General features: G+C 39.2%; 1 protein-coding gene across 2 annotated transcripts in view; it reads left to right on the top strand.

Moving 5' to 3' along the window:
* Window positions 1–443: 443 nt before the first annotated feature.
* The window catches only part of GALNT7 (polypeptide N-acetylgalactosaminyltransferase 7), a 92,380-nt gene continuing 72,303 nt past the window's right edge, over window positions 444–20,520 (top strand). Inside the window, exons 1-4 of one of the 2 annotated variants that reach the window (XM_088163590.1) lie at window positions 444–2,534; window positions 3,284–3,409; window positions 10,085–10,218; window positions 10,479–10,645. In XM_088163590.1, coding sequence (XP_088019716.1) covers window positions 10,604–10,645 — 42 coding nt within the window. In that variant the 5' untranslated portion in view covers window positions 444–2,534; window positions 3,284–3,409; window positions 10,085–10,218; window positions 10,479–10,603. Of the gene's footprint in view, window positions 3,410–10,084; window positions 10,219–10,478; window positions 10,646–20,520 lie in introns of both variants that reach the window. The other variant, XM_088163589.1, reaches the window with a different exon arrangement.

Raw genomic sequence — 20,520 nt, 5'->3', positions numbered from 1 at the left:
ATACACTTCTGTGCTGACTAGACTGAGATAGTTGGCTTAGATATTATTAAACAACAGCTGTAGAAACTGACCAACTTACTGAATAATGTTTTCAGGACATGCTTAAAGGATTTACAGAGAGCACATGTCTGTAAATTTCTGGACTGTAATGAAGAAGCTGAACTCTGGAATAAAAATTGTACACCTGTCCTATTTTATATTTGGATGTATTATGTTACAGGATACAAAGTAAAGAATTGCTGACAGCAGTTTCAAAAAATTACCACGATCTGAATGAATAAATACCTCTCAGAAGCTACAGCATAAATTTTTCAGTTTGTTGTACATCTCCTGCTGCTAAAATAATCTGCTGTGTCAGGTGGGTGAAGAACTGGGCAAGCCCAACCAACTGCCCAGAGTCATATTGCTGCTCCCATTCCCGCAGCTCCAGCCATGCCAATCATGTAATATCACCAGAAGGAGAAAACAAAGTCTTCTCCATTAACAAAGAGCACTGTAAGCTCTGGCAATGCTGTAAATCATGTCTTAAATGGCCACCTAAACAGAGAAATAAAGAAGTGAGGACAAAACAGTTGTATACACATAATGGTCCACAAGTGACAAGTAAGGAAGCATTGAAAAAGTTTATAAGGACTTGATTCCAGTAAAAAGTCATGTAAGTCAAGATTTATTTGTCCCACTTCCACAAAAAAACAAAACGAAAAACACCAACAAAGCAATAACAAAAAAATCCCTAGAAATTCCCAGCACCACTAGTCCTTCTACCTACAATTGGTAAGACATAAAATACATAATCTTCATAAAGAGGATTAACTGCAAAATTTTAAGTCATATAGAAGAACAGTATTAGTCAATCAATCATCTTCAAAGGCTAAGGAAGAAAGAGTTGATTACTATATATTATTTATCTTTAAAGGAATTATTTTTCTTTTTTTTTACATTTGTGTCTCTTTAAGTCCTATAACTTAATTTTATGCATACTCATGCATTTCAGTTCTTCCGTGCTGTACATCTATCCAAAAATCTTCTAATCAAAAATTGTTAATTAAATCCGTCCCTGACATCTACTTCGTATGGCAGAGTTGTGGTAGGATTTAAGTGGACACAATCTAATTTTTATTTGTTTCTGAGGGAGCAGTTAAAGTGAACATTGCTTCCAAAGACCTCTGAACATCAAAACTAGCAAAACTAAGAGAACTATAAGCATGCATTGAAAATGTGACTCCTCCTTGTCTAGAGAGCTTAAAGGCTACTGTAGTCACATTCAAACTGAAGACAGCTCAATCAGGGGAAAAAAATGTGATTTTCTCTCTAACCTTTCCACTTAAACTGTTTGGGACTAATTTTTTACAGGCAGTTCTACTGAACAAACCTTGGTAAATATCTTCGCATTGAAATGGTGATTATAACAACAAAACAAATTGTAAGTCGGGGGCTTTGGCGAATAACGAAAACGTCTATCAGTCACTAAAGGGACTGGAGTCATTAACATTACAGGCACGACCCTTGGCAAGAGAACAACTAGGAACAAAGAAGAATTATTACTAAAAGAACAATAAAGTAGCTTAGATACATCAAGATCAATTAGGTATTAGTTTTAATATAGCTTAAAGTTAAAAGCTGTAAAACAACAGAGAATTTTTCCATTTGCATCATTTAAAGTTCACAGCTCAAGAAAAATACCGTGTATAAGTAACCAGAGAGCCTTTTGTGAATTGTGTGTCAATTATCTAATTACCTTTGATAACATCAGGTGCAAACCTTCAAGGAAAAAGCTCTAAAGAGCTCTTGCAGGTACTGGTGTATTAGGAGGGTAATGTGACTTGTTGCAGGGAGAAGGAATTGCATTTTGTACTGAAATGAGTGTCTTGTCCCTGGTTGCAAGAATGTGAGAGATAAGAGTTACACAGCGGTTACTGGAGCATGTTTATCATCTTCAAATGCAGCTTCTAGCTTGGGAAGAGAGACAGGGAGACTAGGCAAGTTTCTACTTTGACTCTTGCTTCTAGGCTGAGATGCTGCCATGTATTCCTGATAGTCAAGAAGGAGAGAATCCAAGGCTCCTACCTCCTGGCCTCCCTCCTTCTTCTGCAATGTCTGTGGATGGGGAAGGGTGAGTGCACTTTGTGATCCGGCTGCCTGGGCAGCTCCTTGCAGAGGTAGCAGAGCTCTCTGACAGAGGAGGTCAGCGACAAGAACTCAGCCTACAGACACAGCTCTCTCTTAGGGCTTGAATGGGCCAGCTGCCTTTGAATTCCCTTTATGAAAAGCTTTTGCACCACCAGCTTGGGCAATAGCTCTGAACATTAGCTGCTCAGTGGTGGTGCTTACATCCCTGCTTCTCTGGCTGATAATTCCCCACAGCAGTTGTAGGAGTGTTGCCTGTCTACACAGTGGGAATTGCTTTGAAGTCTGCACAACACACTGCCCCAGCCAGGTGGGAAGGAGATGTGTCTGCACTCCTGGTCAACACCAGTATCTGCCCTCTGGTTTTTGAAGGGAAATTGTAGTGACTTCTTCAGCTGGAAGCCTTGGTGAGTAGATGCAGAGGAGGGTGGCTGGTGGCATGTTTGTATTTGGATGATTGCTCTAATTAGCTTTTTTTTTTTTCTTGCTTTAAGATGAGGGGGGAAAAACACAGGAGTTTTTAATAGCGTTTTTTTCTTCTGCCTAAGTGATTCTCAAGTGACATTCACTACTGTTTTAATTAAACATGCCTCCCCATTTAGAATTGTTGATCTTCTACTTCAAGGAAATGCCAGGGTAAACTTTTATTTTGGCGGGGGAAGCAAAACTGGTCAGTAGAAGGATAGTGTCTCCTAAGAGAGAAGTGGGAAGAGTTCTGAGAGTGCAGCTAGGGGGGGACTAACCTCAGTAGTAGCACCTGCAAACTAATCTGTCACAGCCCTTTGCCACAGAGGTTGGCTCTGTAGCTAATGCCTGAACTAGAGGAGATGTGCACTTTGTCTGGATTACTTGGTTATTGTCATCTCCTCGGTGCTTCCCAGAACTCCAATGGAAAGCAGGAAACCTGTTACCATTGGACATCCCCCTGAAGTGCCTCCTTGGGCCACCCCACATGCTTCAGGTGACCCAAGAAGATCCATACTAGTACCAACAGCACAGGCGACTGCAATCAGGGGCAGGAACTGCCAGCTCCTCATCAATCCCACTAAGCAAGAGACCATGACAAAGATTTATATAAAACCTTTACAAATACATGCTCAAGGTTGGGGTTTTTTCAGCTGTTTGACCCGGGGTCTTGTTTGTACCTCCTCCTTAGCGACCAGCTGAGCCTTTTCCATCTTCATGACAAGAAGCCTACATTTGCAGCTCTTTAAGAAGGTATGACCCCGACTCTTCAAGGACTGGGACACACAACTGACATGAGACCACACCAACTAATCAGGTCAGTGATTAAACTTCTTGATGTTGGCAAGTCAAGTGTCAGTATCAGAAGAGAGCTCATGAAGTCATTTGTAGTTGTAGTCCTGAGAGCAAGAACTGTCTGTTTAACTCTTTCTGAGATTGCAGCCTGTGGGAGAGGAAGGTGGGGAGGCACAGCTTTTCTGCTAAAAAATTAATATGTTGTTTTAGGAGCTGCCACATCCTAATTTCCAGTAAATGAAAATTAACGACAATAAATTTCATGCCCTGTGTGCTAGCTACTTTTGGTATAGGGAATATTGCTGAACTTCTGTTCCATTGGAAAAAATCTTTCTCTTGTATTAGGTCTTCACCTCACTCATTACTGAGATAATCTTCAGCTAGCTAAAGGCTGCAGCTATGGTGGTTCTCGGAACAGTCTTGTCAATGCATATGTAATGAAATTAAGGGAAGTCTAGTCATGAATAAGGTCACTTTTTCTAGTTCCCCTGAGAGCTTCCTTCAAATAAAATTATTTTCCTTTTAAAGCACATGTTTGACAAAGGGGAACTACATATTTTTGCATTATTTGATTGCTGGAATATTCTTTACTTGGTGTCTGAGCACATATATATACAAATGGCGGCATATACAAATATTGCAGCTCATTTTTTAAAAAAGCATTATTATATCAGTAATAAAGAAAACAGTTTGCATTTCAGATAAAGAGAAAACAGTATATCACAAAATATTTACTCTGCCCAGAAGAGCAGCAATTTACAAACTATTTAACAGCAGTTTGTGTATGCATTTAAGGATTACATCTTTTTTTTTTTTTTTTTTTAACAAAGGTTTTTATTTGTGTGCTAAGTAGTTTTCTGTAAGTAAAAGGATTAGACCTTGTCTGGCATCTTTGAATTTATATTCTATAAAAAGCAGTAGTGACTTAGATCTGAGTTTTTATAGTATGTGGCATGTGTGTTTAGCTTCTTGTGGATGTTTTTTAATTTTTTTTTAAATAGATCATAGTCTTTATTTGCTTTTCTGGGGAGAACCAACATAAGCTCATAAGTGTTCTACTTTTAAGCAATGTAAAAGACCTAACCAAAAGAAGAACATTTTTACTGAGAATGGATCTTGGTCCCTCTTTTCTCTGGTTTTCTTGAAAAAACACGAAACAACACCACCACAAAAAACCCAAACGTATGATCTCATCAGTTGACTGGAGGGGCAAAAAAGAATCAAAAAATACCTCCACAGAGCACCTATTTTTACAAAGATTGTGGAGAACTGAGGGGAGATATCAGCAGGGAGTAAAAAAGGGCTAGGAAGAGCCCTGTCAGTGCATAGCCCTGGGGCAGACTCTTGATCCCTCTGTGTCCTGTGAGCTGAGTGAACTAACCGGCACAAGGGAATTTTGTATTGCTGTCATTAGAGTGCATCTGGTCACAAAACTGTATTGCAGACCTCTCTCTAAGCTTTATTGACTAGCAATGGTGACAGCTGTGTGCAAGGGTCAAATATGACCCAAATATTCATGGAGATGTTCTCATCTGCAAAGCCAAACCTCAGTGAAAGTTCTGTGGCTCTGGATGGTTTGTGTCTCAGACTGTGAACAGCAGGTGCTCATGTGGAGGGGGCAAGAAGTTTCCTAGTTCTTAATGAAATACGATTTACAAGAAGAATGCCTATTAGCACTTGGCTCTCCCCAGAAAGATGGAGCTGCTGTAATTCCCCTTACACAGTACACCATCACTCACTGTTTTGAAGCACATGTTCTCAGGCCACAGTGAAGTATCGAAGAGGTCCCTAAGTGGACTTTTTGCGTGATGAAATTCACAAAGAAGTGATTTGCTCCATGAATGGCATAACTACCTATGTGTAGCAAAATGCACCGTGTCAGACAACCCAGGCAGCATCTATATATCCTCACCTAATTGCTCTATTACTTGTGGCAATGATGCTTCAGAAGAAATCCCCCAATGCTTTTGACTAGAGCTGGGGCCCTGGCTGCCACTGTCATGGCAACTGAAGTGCTGCCAGCTGAGTCCAGAAAAGGTCACCGGAGTCCTTTAGAAACCCTGGGAAACCCTTTATCCTCAAAGAGGAAGAGGCACAAGTCTGAAGCTGAAAAGACAAAATCATTTGCCAAGGGCGAGCATACAAAATTTCCAGTTTGTCTCATAAAGCATATGTTTAATGTGTTTTTATTGCCTTTAGGGCTATTTAAGCACTCTGCATGGTTTTAGGGGGGATTGAAGGGTGACATGGCTTGGGGAGCAAGGATGGGAAGACTCTGGTTTTCTTCAGTTTCCACAGCTTGAATTTATTTACAAAGCTGTAAGGACCGAGACCTTACAGAAAAAGCCCCAGAGTTGCAAGAGCTGGCATAAAAAGGAGAAAATATATTGCCATTGGCTTTTTTCTGCACTGTCCCAGTCCAGCATTTGGCAGAGCAGATACAAAACACAGCATGCTGCTTTTGGGAGTGCTTGTTACAGTACTAATCTGGGTACTGTAACTTGGTCCCACCACTTGTGACATCCTGGAGTTGTAGGAACTGTTGGATCAATTTACCAGATCTAGGCTGGATCACCTTCTAAGTGGAAAGCTTTTTAAAAAGTTTCAATTCGTGAAGCATCCTTTCATGCTTAAGGCTGTATATGATTCTAGGAGTTCACTCTTGCATGCTTAAAGCATTTGTGTAATGCTTAACCTGTGAAAACTATATCTGAAAACAACTGCATTGGGAAGAAAAGTTCCCCCTGCCAAGAAAAGGTGTATTAAGGCTGCTGGGGTTCATACAGGAAAGAAGGTGAATGCACAGCAGCAAAGGCAGCCTGGTTCACTGACCTGAAACATTGCACTGGCCAAGGAACAAAAGCCTGATTCCAATCACCTTGCCTTTGCATCCCCTAAAGTAGCCATGCTGAGCCACATCACTGGGCAGCAAAATGAAGTAAAAAAAAAAGATGCCACCACCACACCCCTCCCCAAACCCCCTGTATTTAAAGGGGATAAGCTAAAAGGTGCTGGTTGGGAACATGTATTGAGGATTCAGACACATCCTTGGTACTGCAACCATCTCTACTCCCAGTGCGTGCTAAGCAAGGAGGTGATTCTGAATGCCAGGAGACTTTTTTTCTTTAAAATGAAAACACTTTAAGATACCTACAAATGCTTGTTGTATTACTAAGACATAAAGGATTTTAAAAAATAATATAAAAGCATAGCTGGTACAAGAAATAAGTAAGAATGAAGCCTTCTAAACACTTTAATGTGTGGAAATACTCAACAATTCTTACCATTTTTAAAAATTATTTTTAAAATTCTTTACCTTTCTACCTGCCTTTCACCTTTTCCTGTCTATGCATGTTATTCTGGTAACTTTAACATTTTCCAGGGTCTGTAAAATCTACAGCTAACAGTTCTGGTTATGTTTTTCTTCAGCAGACAGTTAATTCCAATGAATGGATATTGCTGTTTTGATTATGAAAAAGTCAATATATTTATGCAGCTTTGTCAGCATGACAGACACAGCACAAGCCTTAGTATCTTGGTTATCAAATTACTTAGGCATATGTATAACTTTATGATAACAGGGTCATCATAGATTGGCTATTGTGTAATTCCTGAGGAAAGTGGAAGGCAAATGAGGCCATGTGTGAAAACCCACACATGTACGAGATAGCTTTTTTTTTTTTTTTTTCCTCCTTCCGTCCCTTCCATGAGACTTGCACTGCATTCTTATTCTCCAGTTCTTTGTAATTATATTATAGCTCATTATTAACAGCATCATCTAAGCAAAAAGCTGCTGATGGGGAAAAACTGTGACACCCAAAATCTGGTGATGTCTTGAGGAAGCAGTAGCACAATATGCATTTTTGGTATGCAGGGGGCTTCACCACATGCTTTGACTAGCTCGGAAGAAAAGAGCAGGATGAGATGTGGTTTCATTGTGCCAGGAGAGGTGAAGGAAGGGGAAGAAAGCAGTAATACGTGTCTGCATCCTGGATTGCATCAGGAAGTTGGATTTCAGGTTGATAAATGTCCCACAGCACCCAGGGAGAGCACACACAGCAGCGGGTGTGGTGGAGGAGTGCCGGGCTGGCCTCAGGCAATGCAAACACCCGAGCACCAGCCGGTGCAATCAGCGAAGCCACCTCACCCTGCTTGGCAAGCTGATATTGCTGTGCTACAGCATCACTGCGAAAGCAAACAAAGGTATCCGAAAGCAAACCCAGCCCAAATCACCAGGTCGGGCATACTGCAGACAATAGTTACATGTGAGGTAGGCTTACTTGTCATGAAACTTGATGGGAAATAGTAACAGAAAGTATAAGGAGCTATGAAATGTCAGGAACAATTTGTCTGCAAAAACCAAGCATTTTAGATTAGCATTTTGGGCATTGCTAACTTGAGAAATGTGGCCCGTGAGTTACCATTTTTGATTGGACTGAGACTTTCTATAAGATATCCGCAAGCTGCTTCCACTTATCAGTGGAAATGTGGTCAGGCAAAGAAAGAGAATAAGTTGCTTGTTAAAGAAATGTGTAGTGCAAATATTTTACACACACAAATGCTAAGTGCAGAGTGGAGGCAAATTGGACAAAAACTGCAGCATGTATCAGCTGCTGCTAAGGATGGCACACCCTTGGGTTATAAAGTTAAGAGTAGATGTTCTCAAGCACAGTAAGTAACTTGAAAAAGAAAAGGCTAACTCTGCTGTAAAGGATCCATGCTCCAAGCACAGTGTTTACAAGCTAGCAGCACAAAGAAACCGATTTTTTGAAAATCTTTTAGCTCTAAAGAGTAAATCTTTATAGCAGTGCAAGGGAGTCATGCCCACAAATCTCATTATTCTGAAAGCTGCTTAGAAACTTTAGCCCTTAGAGTCAATATACCACAATGCATTCAGAAGTACAATTTCAAAGAGTTACAAATGCTTCTAACAATTAGCTAATTAAAAAAAAAAATAGGGGGAGAAGAAAAATTAGGATTTAAAAGGACTTACAAGGAAATAATTGGGGGAGGGGTGTTATAAGTAAAGAAGGAGGTAACTGAAAGGGATTGAGAGGAGTACAGTAGGAAGTGGATGTGGTTAAGGCATTCACAAGATTAGTTAAAGAAAAGTCTGGTAAAACTGGAAGTAAGAAGCCAAATCCTGGGACAAATTAATATAATTTCTTTCATGTATTTCAATATAGATGATTTATACATACTCAGTATCTAGCCTGTGGACCTTAAGAATGATTGGGCAAAAATAGTGACGAAAGCTTATTAAAATACTACCCAAAAAAAACAGTATGAAGAATTTGATGCACAAAAGGTTCTTATACTCTCAGAGATTAAATACCTAGTCATTGGTCCTGAGCAGCTGCAGGTATTTCAGCCTCAGGAGTCTTACAGAATTAAGAAACTTGACAGTAATAAAAGCTGTGACTTGCTATGCAAGCTGGTTTATTGAAAACAAAAATTGTCACAGGATTCATTACTGCTTTAGAGATGGATTGTGAGCTTGAAACTCATTTTCAAATTTGTCTTCACAACAAAGAGGATGATATGAATGCTAAAATTAGGGTGGATGAGGGCAATTTAAGGTGATGAGTAAAGCTCTGGCACACAAATCATACGAATTCCAATTAGTGCAGATACAAATTCCTGTGGGCTTTTGTATCTATAGAAAACATATTGAAATCCCGGATAAGTAGGTTGTGTGTGCATGTGTGTGCCTGCCTGAGGTCTCAACTTCTTCCAGGATTAAGAGACTGCAAACACAAGTCCCATCCTGTAGGTGCTCTAATAACAGCCTGGACTGGCCTGTGCTAGGCAACTGAGCAAACACAGGACAAGGATACACAATAGACAGTGTACCAAGCAAAAAGACAACACAGATAAAGAAAGAGGTGAACCAGGTCAGCATAACAGTACCCAAACTTTGTACTCCTTGCTAAACTTGCAGAGCTCCTAGGATCCTTTTTTGCATTTTGCATGCTGAAATTTCAAAACCAGAAGGCAAGGTAATCTCTGTCCTGATGTTAAGCAGAATAATTTCTAAGAAGACTCCTGTTTCATTTACCTTGCTTCAGAGAGCCAGTGCCATGTTCAGAGCACTGTCAGCGTTCAGGAAGAATAGAGGAGCACTGAGAGTTTCATGCTCTTAAAAATAAACATTGTCAGCAGGATATATAAAATAATGTATTGAATTTGAAACACAACATCACAGGAGAATGAAGAAAACCAAATACATCTGCTAAGGATTTCTGGACAGATCAATTTACGTAATGATGTTCTTTATTTTAGAAGTTGGACAGGACAGTGCTTCAGATCTGAGGTAACCAACAATGGACACCAGGCTTTTATTATGTCAAAAGAAAAGAGAAGCTCTATCCTTTATTTTAGTTTGGCTCAAATCTCATCAGGATGCTCATCCCCAGAACCCCGGAGCTTAGACTTGGTGGAAAGCTGGGTGTGTTCAGACAACTATGTGAAGATTTGTTTGCTTGATTTCTGCCACTTCTTTGGAGCTCGGGTTTTGGTGCACAATACAAGGATTGTTGTAATGAAGGCATGTGTTCTTATGCAGAGCTGAGGAACACTGAAGTCATAAACTTAGGCAGAGTGCAGGTATTTGTTGAGGGCTTTGGGTGTCAGAAGCTCTTGAACCGTGACATCCATTTGCTGAGTGATTCTGCCTGCTGTTTGCCTTTTATACCAGGTCTCAGGTTTCATCAGCGACACACTGCAGCACCCAAAGTGGCTTGTTTGGAGACTTGTTTGGTCACTATGAGAAGCTGCTCCTCCTACACCTGCAAGTAGCAGGGAGAAGGCTGTGGCAGCAGCTTTAGAAAGGTCTGGCTTTATATTAGTCTGTGTAACAAGTGTAAATGCTGATGGTATTGCTGGTCCTTTCCATGCACCATGGTGCACAGTGAAACACTTGTCTTCCTACTGGCAATTATTGTGGATAATTGAATGAAGATAATCATTTAACTGTACCCAGATAATTGACCAGGAAACTGGAATCCTGGTATCAGGAGCCTAATGAGGAATTCATAATATATTAAACAATTTTTCTTTTTACTTTTTTTATTTTTTTTTTTTTTTTTCAGGAGAGGAAGGAATGGCAGACTAACAAAAGGGCAGTAAAAGGAAAGGAAGAATTAGGTGAAAGCTTTGAATAGTCAGAAAGGACACTATTATGATATGAAGCAATTTCTAGCATTCAAGGCATACAATGAACTGTTTAAATTTTTCAACAACAATGCAAGTTGTGCAGGTACTCATAAAAACTTAAAAGCTCTTTTTAAAATAATAGCATGCATTTTACATGTACTATGTGTACTTAGTCTCTTAGAGTGCAGGTTATTTATCATTCTTGTCTAAGCTAATAGTGCATCGCTGTCTGGATTGCAAAGTTTAATTAACTTCTGTAGGTGTTACAAGGAAAATGATGCCTAGCTGACTCTAAAATCCACATTCTTGAATGTAGGGTATTTTTAAATTAACGTCTGATACACTTTTTGCATAACAACTTCACGTTTTTCTTCATACAGGGCAATAGCATTCCAAGTTTAGACCTGGTAGGATCAGCACAAATAACACGCCTTTCTCTCTCTCTCTCTCTCATCAAGATGCTACCATGAAGACTATCGATAACTCTAACAACTGTAACTTTTATTGTGCTACTTAAGGCTGGTGAGTCTGAGATGCTGGCCACAAAAAAGATGGTGAAAATTTAGTAGCCTAGTGGGCATTGTACATGATGGGGAATTACAAGATTAGAGAGCATTTTGGCTCTCTACAAGAGCAAGAGCATTTTACCTTGCTACCACCACTAAAGCACAGTTTGTACAGAGTGTGAACTGAGTGATGAAGCACAAGAAGGGATAAATCTCCAAAGCAAAAGGACAAAAATGCTATAATCTCTCAATAATGGTAGTATCCCACACCATCAAGCTTATTTTGGTATCTTACTTAATGCATAGCATCAGGAAGCTTATCACAGTTAAAACATCAGTAATAATCTAGTTCATCCTTCTGCTCTGAATTGAGCTGCATGACCAAAATTCAGGCAGAGACACATATGCATAAAGGACTCTTAGATACAGTCAGAAATTTGGGCCATGACAGAAAAGATGAGAGTCCTCTTCTAGTGAAGTCCGGTACCATAGTAGGGGACCTTGGTGGAAGAGAAATGTGAATTGTAAGGGCTTACACTAAGCTGGAGTGTTTTTAATATCATATCACCATCCAGTGTGCATTTTTCACCTGTCAAAATGACAATATTTTTTTACCTATCTGTGTGCTCATGCTAAGACATTAAATGCAAGACAGCAGGATTTGGCACTTTCCCTGCATTGCTATGGATTGCAATACCCCTATTGTACTTTTGCTGCAGGTGCACTCATCCTACATCTCAGAAAATCTGCCTTCCTACTTCTAATATGAGCTAAAACATAAAATGACTTCTCAAACACAGGTGCTAAGTATGTCAATTACCCACAACTGCACATCTGGAGGGCAGGTAAATCTTAACTCATGCAAAACTCATGACTGATACTGATTTGACTATTTTTCTAGTGACGTTAAAAAAAGTTTTGCTATAGGGATTTTTTAGTGTGTTAGTGAGCATTTATGAATAGCATTTCCTGCTTTAGTAATCAACTCACATAGGAAAGGAAAATGAGTATGTGACAGATCTGCATCTTATTTACATTTTTAATATTACATAATTCTGAAGGTATCAGTAGCAGCATTTAAATGAAGGTATTGACAACAATCCTGTACAAAATGCAGTGAAAATCCTTTTGAGATTGCAAGGACATAATTTGAGAAATGGAGGGTGAAGTTAAAGAACATACCTCACCCACTGCAAAAATGCCTGGGCTGTTCTTTTCCTGTGTTTTAAAGTGCATATTAATAGATCTCAAATAACAGGTATGTCTTGTTCTGCAAGTAGTAAGCTGTCTTGTCATGTAGTACTTTATCATCAGGTATAATTAAAAATCCACTGGCTTTTTGCATAGATGAATGCACGTTTACAGAGCACTGATTCCAAAAGTCACAGTACTTCACTCTTGGTGTACAAATGTGGTACTGCTTGAGACAGCCAGCACCTTGCATAATTGCATATAACTTTTGCATTGTTAGTTAATGGTCTAATAAATTAATGGTAAAATAAATAATAAATTAATGGTCTAATTAATGTTTTTAGTACTGTGATTCTGTGCTTCACTATTGTGATACACAGAACACAGATGCAGCATGTGCTTAGCTGAGTAAATGCTCTGGGTTATTTTTCAGAAGCCACCAGCTGTATATTCACTGCTCCATAGTGTTGGCTTGTCTTGATTTAAGCACCTCCTGGAGCTGTTATGTGTCTTTGCAAACTGTTTATGTAATTCTAGTGATGACCATGGCAGACTGCAGGCTGCAGCTTAAAGTGCAAAAATACAATTTAGTTCCTTAACTTTTGCTGATCTCCAGCAGGCTTTAAGGTGGAATTTTTATTGTGTTTTTTAGATCTTTTGTCTTTTCTGATCTTTGTTTGATTAAGCACTTTGTATTCACGTTTGGCTTAGAAAAAGTATGTGATTCTTTTGCATAGCAGCATCAAACTTGGAGATGAGAAGGCTGGTAAATTTCATCCTTTAAACAATCGGGAGTGAAATCTTGGCTCCATTTAAATCTGGCAACATTCCAGTAATTTCAAGTGAAGCTATTCACCTCTACTAAATAGTTTACATCCTGAGGGCTCTGTAAGTTGTTGCATAAACATTATGTAGTTAGACAATGAAAAAAACCACTTCCATTTGCCTTTAGGAAAGGAAGAATCTTCACCTAAGGTAAAATCTTTGCTGCCAGGTTTCTGAGGGAGAAGCTGACAGAGGTAATCCAGCAGTGATGGAATATTCTGGGATTAATTAGACGTGGCCTAGATACACACGAGAGAGTATCAGAGCTGACCTAAATGTTGGGAGGAACAGAGCCTCTATCTCCTGCTTTCTTCTAATCAGCCCTGACACCAAACACTTAGCAGGGCAAATTTGGATATAAACCTGAAAGAGAGGCAAACTGTTACACTCATTTTCAGTCATATTATAAATCTGCTCATTTAAATCTAAAATGTTTTGTAGACATGCTTGCTGTATCTTGGAGATTAGTAAGAAGTCATCCAGGTTTTTCAAGCAGTTAGCCAACAGTCTAAAAAAGTCCTGTGCTAAATCACCATGCTTTAATTGAATATGAACTTTTCCTGTCATTTCTGCTTTGTCCCAAAGCACTATTCGCAGGCAAAAAGAAAAAAATCCAAACAATTAATTACACAGATGCTGTGCTCATTTTGGGATATATACAAATGTCGGAGTTGTTGATAGTAAATCAGGAATGAAATAAACTTCAGCCTAAGGTTTACAGGAGCAGCTTTCATTACTCAAAGAATCAGTGAATGGAAATAAGGGTAAATCAGTGATTCTTCAGTTTAATTTGAAATAATGTTAATTGGATTAGTCTTCTGCTCTATAAATACGTTTTAGAAGTTGAATCGAGTGATTTTTTTTTTTAAGGACAAAACTGTAAATCAACCTTTTCCCACTTATCCTGTAAACTCTGACATCTAAACCTAAGGGTTGTCCCTGATTTGATCAAACTACTCAGAACAAAGATTTGGTTAAGCCAGAGTTGATGCCTTAAGTTTTTCTGTTGTTCTTGGGTGTGCTTTTCTGTTGTGCTTGGGTGGTGAAGACAAAACAGTCCTATTCCAGCTAAGGACTCAAGGACAATTTCTTCAAACTTCAGGCCCTAAGTATAAACAACATGGAAAGAGGAGGGCAGGAAGGCAAGCAAGCAAGGAGGATGAAACATCACAATTTGAGACTATTAATTGGATAGTTGACTCCTGCATGCAAATGGACTAAAACCTATAAAGACGCAAGATCTGGTGACCAAGCCCTCTTTTGCTTCCATCTTGGAGTCATCCAGGCAGGACCCACGACTGGCACTGCCAGGGTGTGGCCTTTGAAGGCCTCTCAATAAATACCCATTTTATTCTCCTTAACTCTGTCTAGCCTCTGTTCCAGCTCCTCTAGGCATCAGAGTAAAAATAGGAGCACAGTCTAGAGATCTGCTTCTTGCTAATTGCACACACCTGGGAATTTAGAAAAGTTTTTAATTCAACTACTCAGCTAACTAGTTTTTAAATCATTGCAGTTTGTCATGGATTCACCTCAGCCAGCATCCAAGTCCCACACAGCCACTCACTCACTTCCCCACCAGCAGAATCAGGCAGAGAATCAGAACAAGAAAAGCCAGAGAACTCATGGACACAATAATAAAAAGATAAAAACTGTTTAAGGGGAGAAAAAAAGCCTAGCACACAAGCAAAGCAAAACAAGGAATTAATTCACTGCTTCCCATGGCAGGCAGGTGTTCAGCCATTGCCAGAAGAGCAGGGCCCCATCACATCTAATGATGATTTTGGAAGACAAACTCCATCACTCCAGATGTACCTCCCTTTATCCATCTGCCCCAACTTTCTATACTGAGCATGATGTCTTATGGTCTGGAGGTCATTTTGGGTCCCTGTCCTGGCTGCGTCTCCTCCCAACCTCCCATGCACCCCCAGTCTCCTCCCCAGCACTGCAGAACGAAAAGCAGAAAAGGCCTTGGCTCTGTGCAACCCCTGCTCAGCAATAACAAAAACAGCTCCACATTATCAACCCTGTGTTCAGCACAAATCCAAAACACAGCCCCATCCAGCCACTGGGAAGAGAAAACCAGCCAAAACCAGCACACTGTTATGTATTAGAAAAAGGAGGGGTGAGTGGCAGTGATCTCATATCAGTGATCTGAGGGATCTGGAAACCTGCAATATTTGAAGATTGGTGAAATCCTGCCATTGTCACTCTTACTTGTCATGGGTGACTGAAAAGCAGTGGAGTTTTGCTTGCCAAGGTGATGACTTTATTATAAGTCTTTACTTTCATTTCAATGTCTTTTTGACTTGTCTAATAATTTTTACCCTTTAGTTGGTTAAGTGTGGGATTTTTTGTTCATTTGGTTTTGTCGGGGATTTTTTGCGGTTTTTTGGTAGTTTATTTTTTGTTTTGTTGGTTTTTGGGGGGTTTTTTGTTAACCTCTCAGTTTGTGAAAAATTTAGAAAACACTAAAAAAAAATGAAAGAATTATTTATATTGATACCTGAGATAAAGACATAAAAGTTAGAAATAATTTAATTCGTACCAAGTAGGGATATCTGTAGCTTTGGACCTGAGGAAAGGGAAAAACTGCCACAGGATTCTGCATCTACTAAAGCCCTTATGAAATCTATTTCATTGTGGTTATATTTAGTAGAAGATTTGAATGTGTGCAATGTTATGATACAACAGCTGCTATTGCCTGCAATTCCTGCAAAACATGCCTCTTATAAGGGAATCATTTCATTGAATTACTAATCAATACAACTTGGTGTCAGACGATACATAATAGAAATAATCTACTGTTTGAGAATTTCTCTCCAAATGGCAGCTTGCTACGAAAAGAGACTGCTCAGCATTGTGGTGTTTGTTTCCAACCACTAATAACATTGAACTTAACAGTTTTTGAAATCTGCAAATTAAGAGAGCTCAGAGCTGCCTAGAAATGCTTTTGTGATTCACTGCTACTAAGACCCTTAACTTCCAGTTAACAATTTGTGATAAATACCACAAACTTTATATGGCTAACAGCCATAGTCTTGCTATCATTCTGTGTTGCAAACAGCATTCCCCAGGATCCCAGTTTGAAAATCAGAGTCTGGCAGAACTCTGCAGTGTATAAATCTATCTACTGGACTGGTCTTTTCTAGTAATTATTCATGGACCTTTTATGCATTTATGTAAGATGAGGCAGGCCACTCTCTTTGAAATGGTGACTAAGCCAAGGAACAAAAAACATATCCTGGTTTTAGCATCTAGTAACTGCTGTACATCCACACTTTTCCATGTAACCAATTTTGAGTGTCTTTTTATATTTCTCTGTGAAACTTCATAAGGCTTTATCTTGTGCAGATTTGACACATTGGCTTTATTTAACTTTTCTAATGCTTTACAAATGGTTCATATCTTCAGCAGTTAGTTTTTGTTTAATTTTGAACAAAATGGCAGAATATATCCTGAAAAGAATTGTGCCAAACATATTGAAGGTTTATAGCTGATAAATTATACTGAATTGATAATACTCAAGTTGCCAGTTATTTGCTAAGATGTCAATGGTTTATCACTAAATAAAAAAAATCCTAAGAAATACAAAAATCTAATAAATTTACAGTTGTAAAATTTTCCATTTTTTTCTCTCAAAGGCACTGTGGTTCTTGTTCAGGCTGACAATTTCATCAAATTAACTCCACTAATTTACTATACTTGAAAAGTCTTTTAGAAAAATAGCTCAGCATCTGAAATTGTAGGTGTTTAAAACATTCATTTTTTCAGCATAACAGAAATTGCAGCAACCTATTTCAATTTTCTCTGCCCTAGATTCAAGAAATGATGCAAAGTTAATTTCTGTTTGAAATACTCAGAAATATGGCACCTTGAAAAAGGAAATTTTCCAGACCTGAGACTGGTGTGAGTATATGACTACTCATACTTTGTCTGTCTCAAAATACAGGTAAGAGTTTCTTTGAAAAGTAATTTAAAATATATAATTTACTTTTTAAATGGCAAAACCATGCTCAGAATCACCCACGTAACAGACTATCCCATCCACTATTTTAATGAGATCTAAATCTGTCAAGGATTGTCAACACTCATCAGCGTGAATATTCTGAGGACTTGTAGGTGCAAAAAAAGTTAATTTTTTTGGACAAAAGCAGTATTAATAATACAACATAGTTCATAAACATTGACTGGTACTCATTATCAGAAAGGGCAGCTGGAAAAAAAAATCATTTTACATTCCAATCTTCAGGACATTGGTAGAATTCAGACCGGTACAAAATAATGAGCTTGCTTACTGTTGCTGTGTGGGAAAAGAGAAGAGGAGCTAGAGGTGATACTGCAGGAATAAAACAGACTAAGTAGGCATGACAGGAGTATGGGGGCTAAATGTAATGACAGGAACTTCATAACACATTCTTCATAAGAGTGACAGGAACAGCAAAGGAGGCGAACAGCACTCTGCCAAAAGCATCTATTCAAATGCTGAAATACTGAAAGATAATTTTTGGTTGGACATGCATGGCTAAACTGCTGGTGTAAGAAAAGAAGGATAATTGAGAATTACGGGAAGGATGATACTAAAGACTGGAGATCATGAACACAAAACAGTGAAGATTAAGCAATCATAGTCTAGGTTGCAAAAGCATATATTAAGTACTCCCTAGAGGCACTTATTTGATTAAAGTACTTTTAAAACAATCTCAGAAATTAAGAAGAATTTTAAATCCTGTACTTCAGTTCCTTTTTGTCAACTCTGAGGTTAAATATACACACATTTTAAATATTTAGAGCATAATTTTATATTCATGATAATGTATGCCAAATTGTGCCCTTTGGATTATTCCTAGAAATGACCACCTCTTTAATCCAGAATCTTTCTTCAAATCTTTCAGTGCTTGGGATGGAGTCAGAAGGGAATATGAGCTTAACATAAAGTAAGGAAGATCTGGCCAGGCATCTTCAGCCATACATTGAGTTCCTACTTTCTCAGATGAAAACTAGGGACGGCGTGTCCTGGATTCCACCAGGACACCCCAGGGCTCCGATATGCAGTACTAATAAATCTGCTGTAGGGCTAAGACACTGCACAAGCTTTCCGTAAGTGTCAATGGCCAGCTCGCCTTAGATCCAAAGGAACAGCATGGAAAACAGCAAAGTCGTTGTTCAGAGATGGCCATCTAAATGCAAGGTCAGGATGGGAAAAGAGATTACATGGAGCTGGAAGGTTTCACTGGAGCAAAGGTGTTCCTTGTGTTGAGAGTATTCCATTTAGGAATGCAAGTTACTTTCTGCCAGCTGGTATTTTCGAACACTTCCTTTAATCAAAGCATGACTAATTTTGCTGTTATATGAAGCCTAGAGTATATGGTGTAGGGAAATACTGCACTTAATGAAGTGCTGGTAGTTATATCTGGAAACATCTAAGGAAAGTGTAACTTTTTGAGGTCTAGAATCCATTTGTCATGGTTTAACCTCATCTGGCAACTAAGCACTATGCCACCTCTCACACATCACCCCCAGCAGAATGTGGGTGAGAACTGGAAGGGTAGTGAGAAAACTTTCGGGTTGAGACAAAGACATTTAAATAAGTAAAGGAAAAGCCATGCACACAAGCAAAGCAACAAAAGGAACTCATTCACCCCTTCCTATGGGCAGGCAGGTGTTCAGCCATCTCCAGGAAAGCTGGGCTCCATCATGCCTAATGGTGACTTGGGAAGACAAACAACATCACTCCAAATGTCATCCCCTTCCTCCTCCTTCCCATGGTGCATATGGTCTGGAACATCCCTTTGGTCAGCGGGGGACAGCTGTCCCAACTGTGTCCTCTCCTAATTCCTTGTGTACCCCCAGCCTCCTCTCTGGCAGGATGAGGTGAGGAGCACAAAAGGCCTTGATTCTGGGAAAGCCCTGCACAGCAACAACTAAAACATCCTGGTGTTATCCTTTCCAGCACAAACCCAAAATGTAGCACCATACCAGCTACTATGAATATAAACACTACCCCAGCCGAAACCAGCACACCATTGCTAATTTCAAAGATTTAATTTCAAACATGACAAAAAAAACCCAGTTGTGTTTTGTGCTCTCTGCACTAAGTAGAAAGAAAATTTGGTCTCTGAACTGCAGATTTTACAAAGATTGTCTGTGTGTTGACAGAAGAAAACCCTCAAATGAGCAAAATGTGAGGTTTTATGTAGAGTGAAGCCTTTACAGCAGCTTGTTGTATTATGGAACGTGAATTTCACCTTGAGAGGTACAAAAGTCTGTAGGAATTTCCTTTCAGGCATTGTGCTCTGAACAAGCAGAGTGTTTTTTTGTGGCCAGATATTCAGGACAAGAGTTAAGAGATAGATCCACATCCAGATGCTTCTCCCATGAGAGGCACTGCATGAGGTTTTGACATTGGTTAGTGACCCTGCTCCAGACACCATCCCCCAAATCCCCAGCAATAAGTCAACTGCATGGCTTAGGGGATTGGTAATCGGATACCTCACCTCCAGGTCATCATAGGTCTCTGGTTCAAGAGCAGCAAGTCTTTGTAATGACTTAAATGCCATTGCGTATTTATTTGGAGTCATACATGGAAAAGCGAACATATGATTTCTGTGTGACAAGCAGTAGATGTCCACATAAAGATATAAACATTGTGACAGTCGCCAGCCTGTTTGAAAGATTTGAATGACTGAATATCAAACAGAGATTGAGTCCCTAATAACAGAATTGTATTTTAATACTGCCTGTATAGTAAAAGCATCATGATTTTTATATATTTATACATTTATCTATTATGTATTTGTTTATATATATTTATATTTTTATATATAAATTTATATTTATTTATATTTTGTAACTGAGTGAGACTAAAGCCTGTGTTTAACCCTCCCTCTTCTTCTCTCCAGGTTGTAAAAGACTTTGAAAAGTGGTTTTGAATAGTACTGGAGGCAATCCAAAGCCAAATTTAATTTTAATTTTCTGTCTTAGCTGATACAAATTCAACAAGAGTGGAAATATGTTCTTTAGGTCTTTTAGGCACTTTACTACATAGGAGGAACTGTAAGTGCAGAATTTGAAACTTGAGCACATCCTTAATGAGGATACAATTGAAATAAAACTTCTTCCAAGGTCAGTATTAACCTAATACTTCTGGAATCAGACTGGATGGCCTGTGTGTGAGAAGAAAAAAGGTAGATGATGTTCGTTGTTGAGGAATCAGGGCAGGCAGATATAATGGTCAAATAGAAACATGACACCTTCTCCAATCTGCTGTTATTGGTGGTTCCGGCAGAGAGAGGGGCTGGCTGGCATGAACATCCTGTCCATTGGCCCGTACTGCCTCCCAGTGGGCATCAGCTACTTCTCTTTCGGGATAAAACGCAGGGGGGTTTAAAATTCTTGGTACAGAAGCCATTGTCCTCGGATAGCTAATGGGGGAGTTTACTCACAGCAAGTCTTCGGG

Source organism: Sturnus vulgaris, chromosome 4, assembly GCF_052056855.1.
Source record: "Sturnus vulgaris isolate bStuVul1 chromosome 4, bStuVul1.hap1, whole genome shotgun sequence".
NCBI classification, from domain to species: Eukaryota; Metazoa; Chordata; class Aves; order Passeriformes; family Sturnidae; genus Sturnus; species Sturnus vulgaris.
The sequence above is the reverse complement of the archived record's forward strand: the minus strand, read 5'-3'. Positions and strand labels throughout refer to the sequence as shown.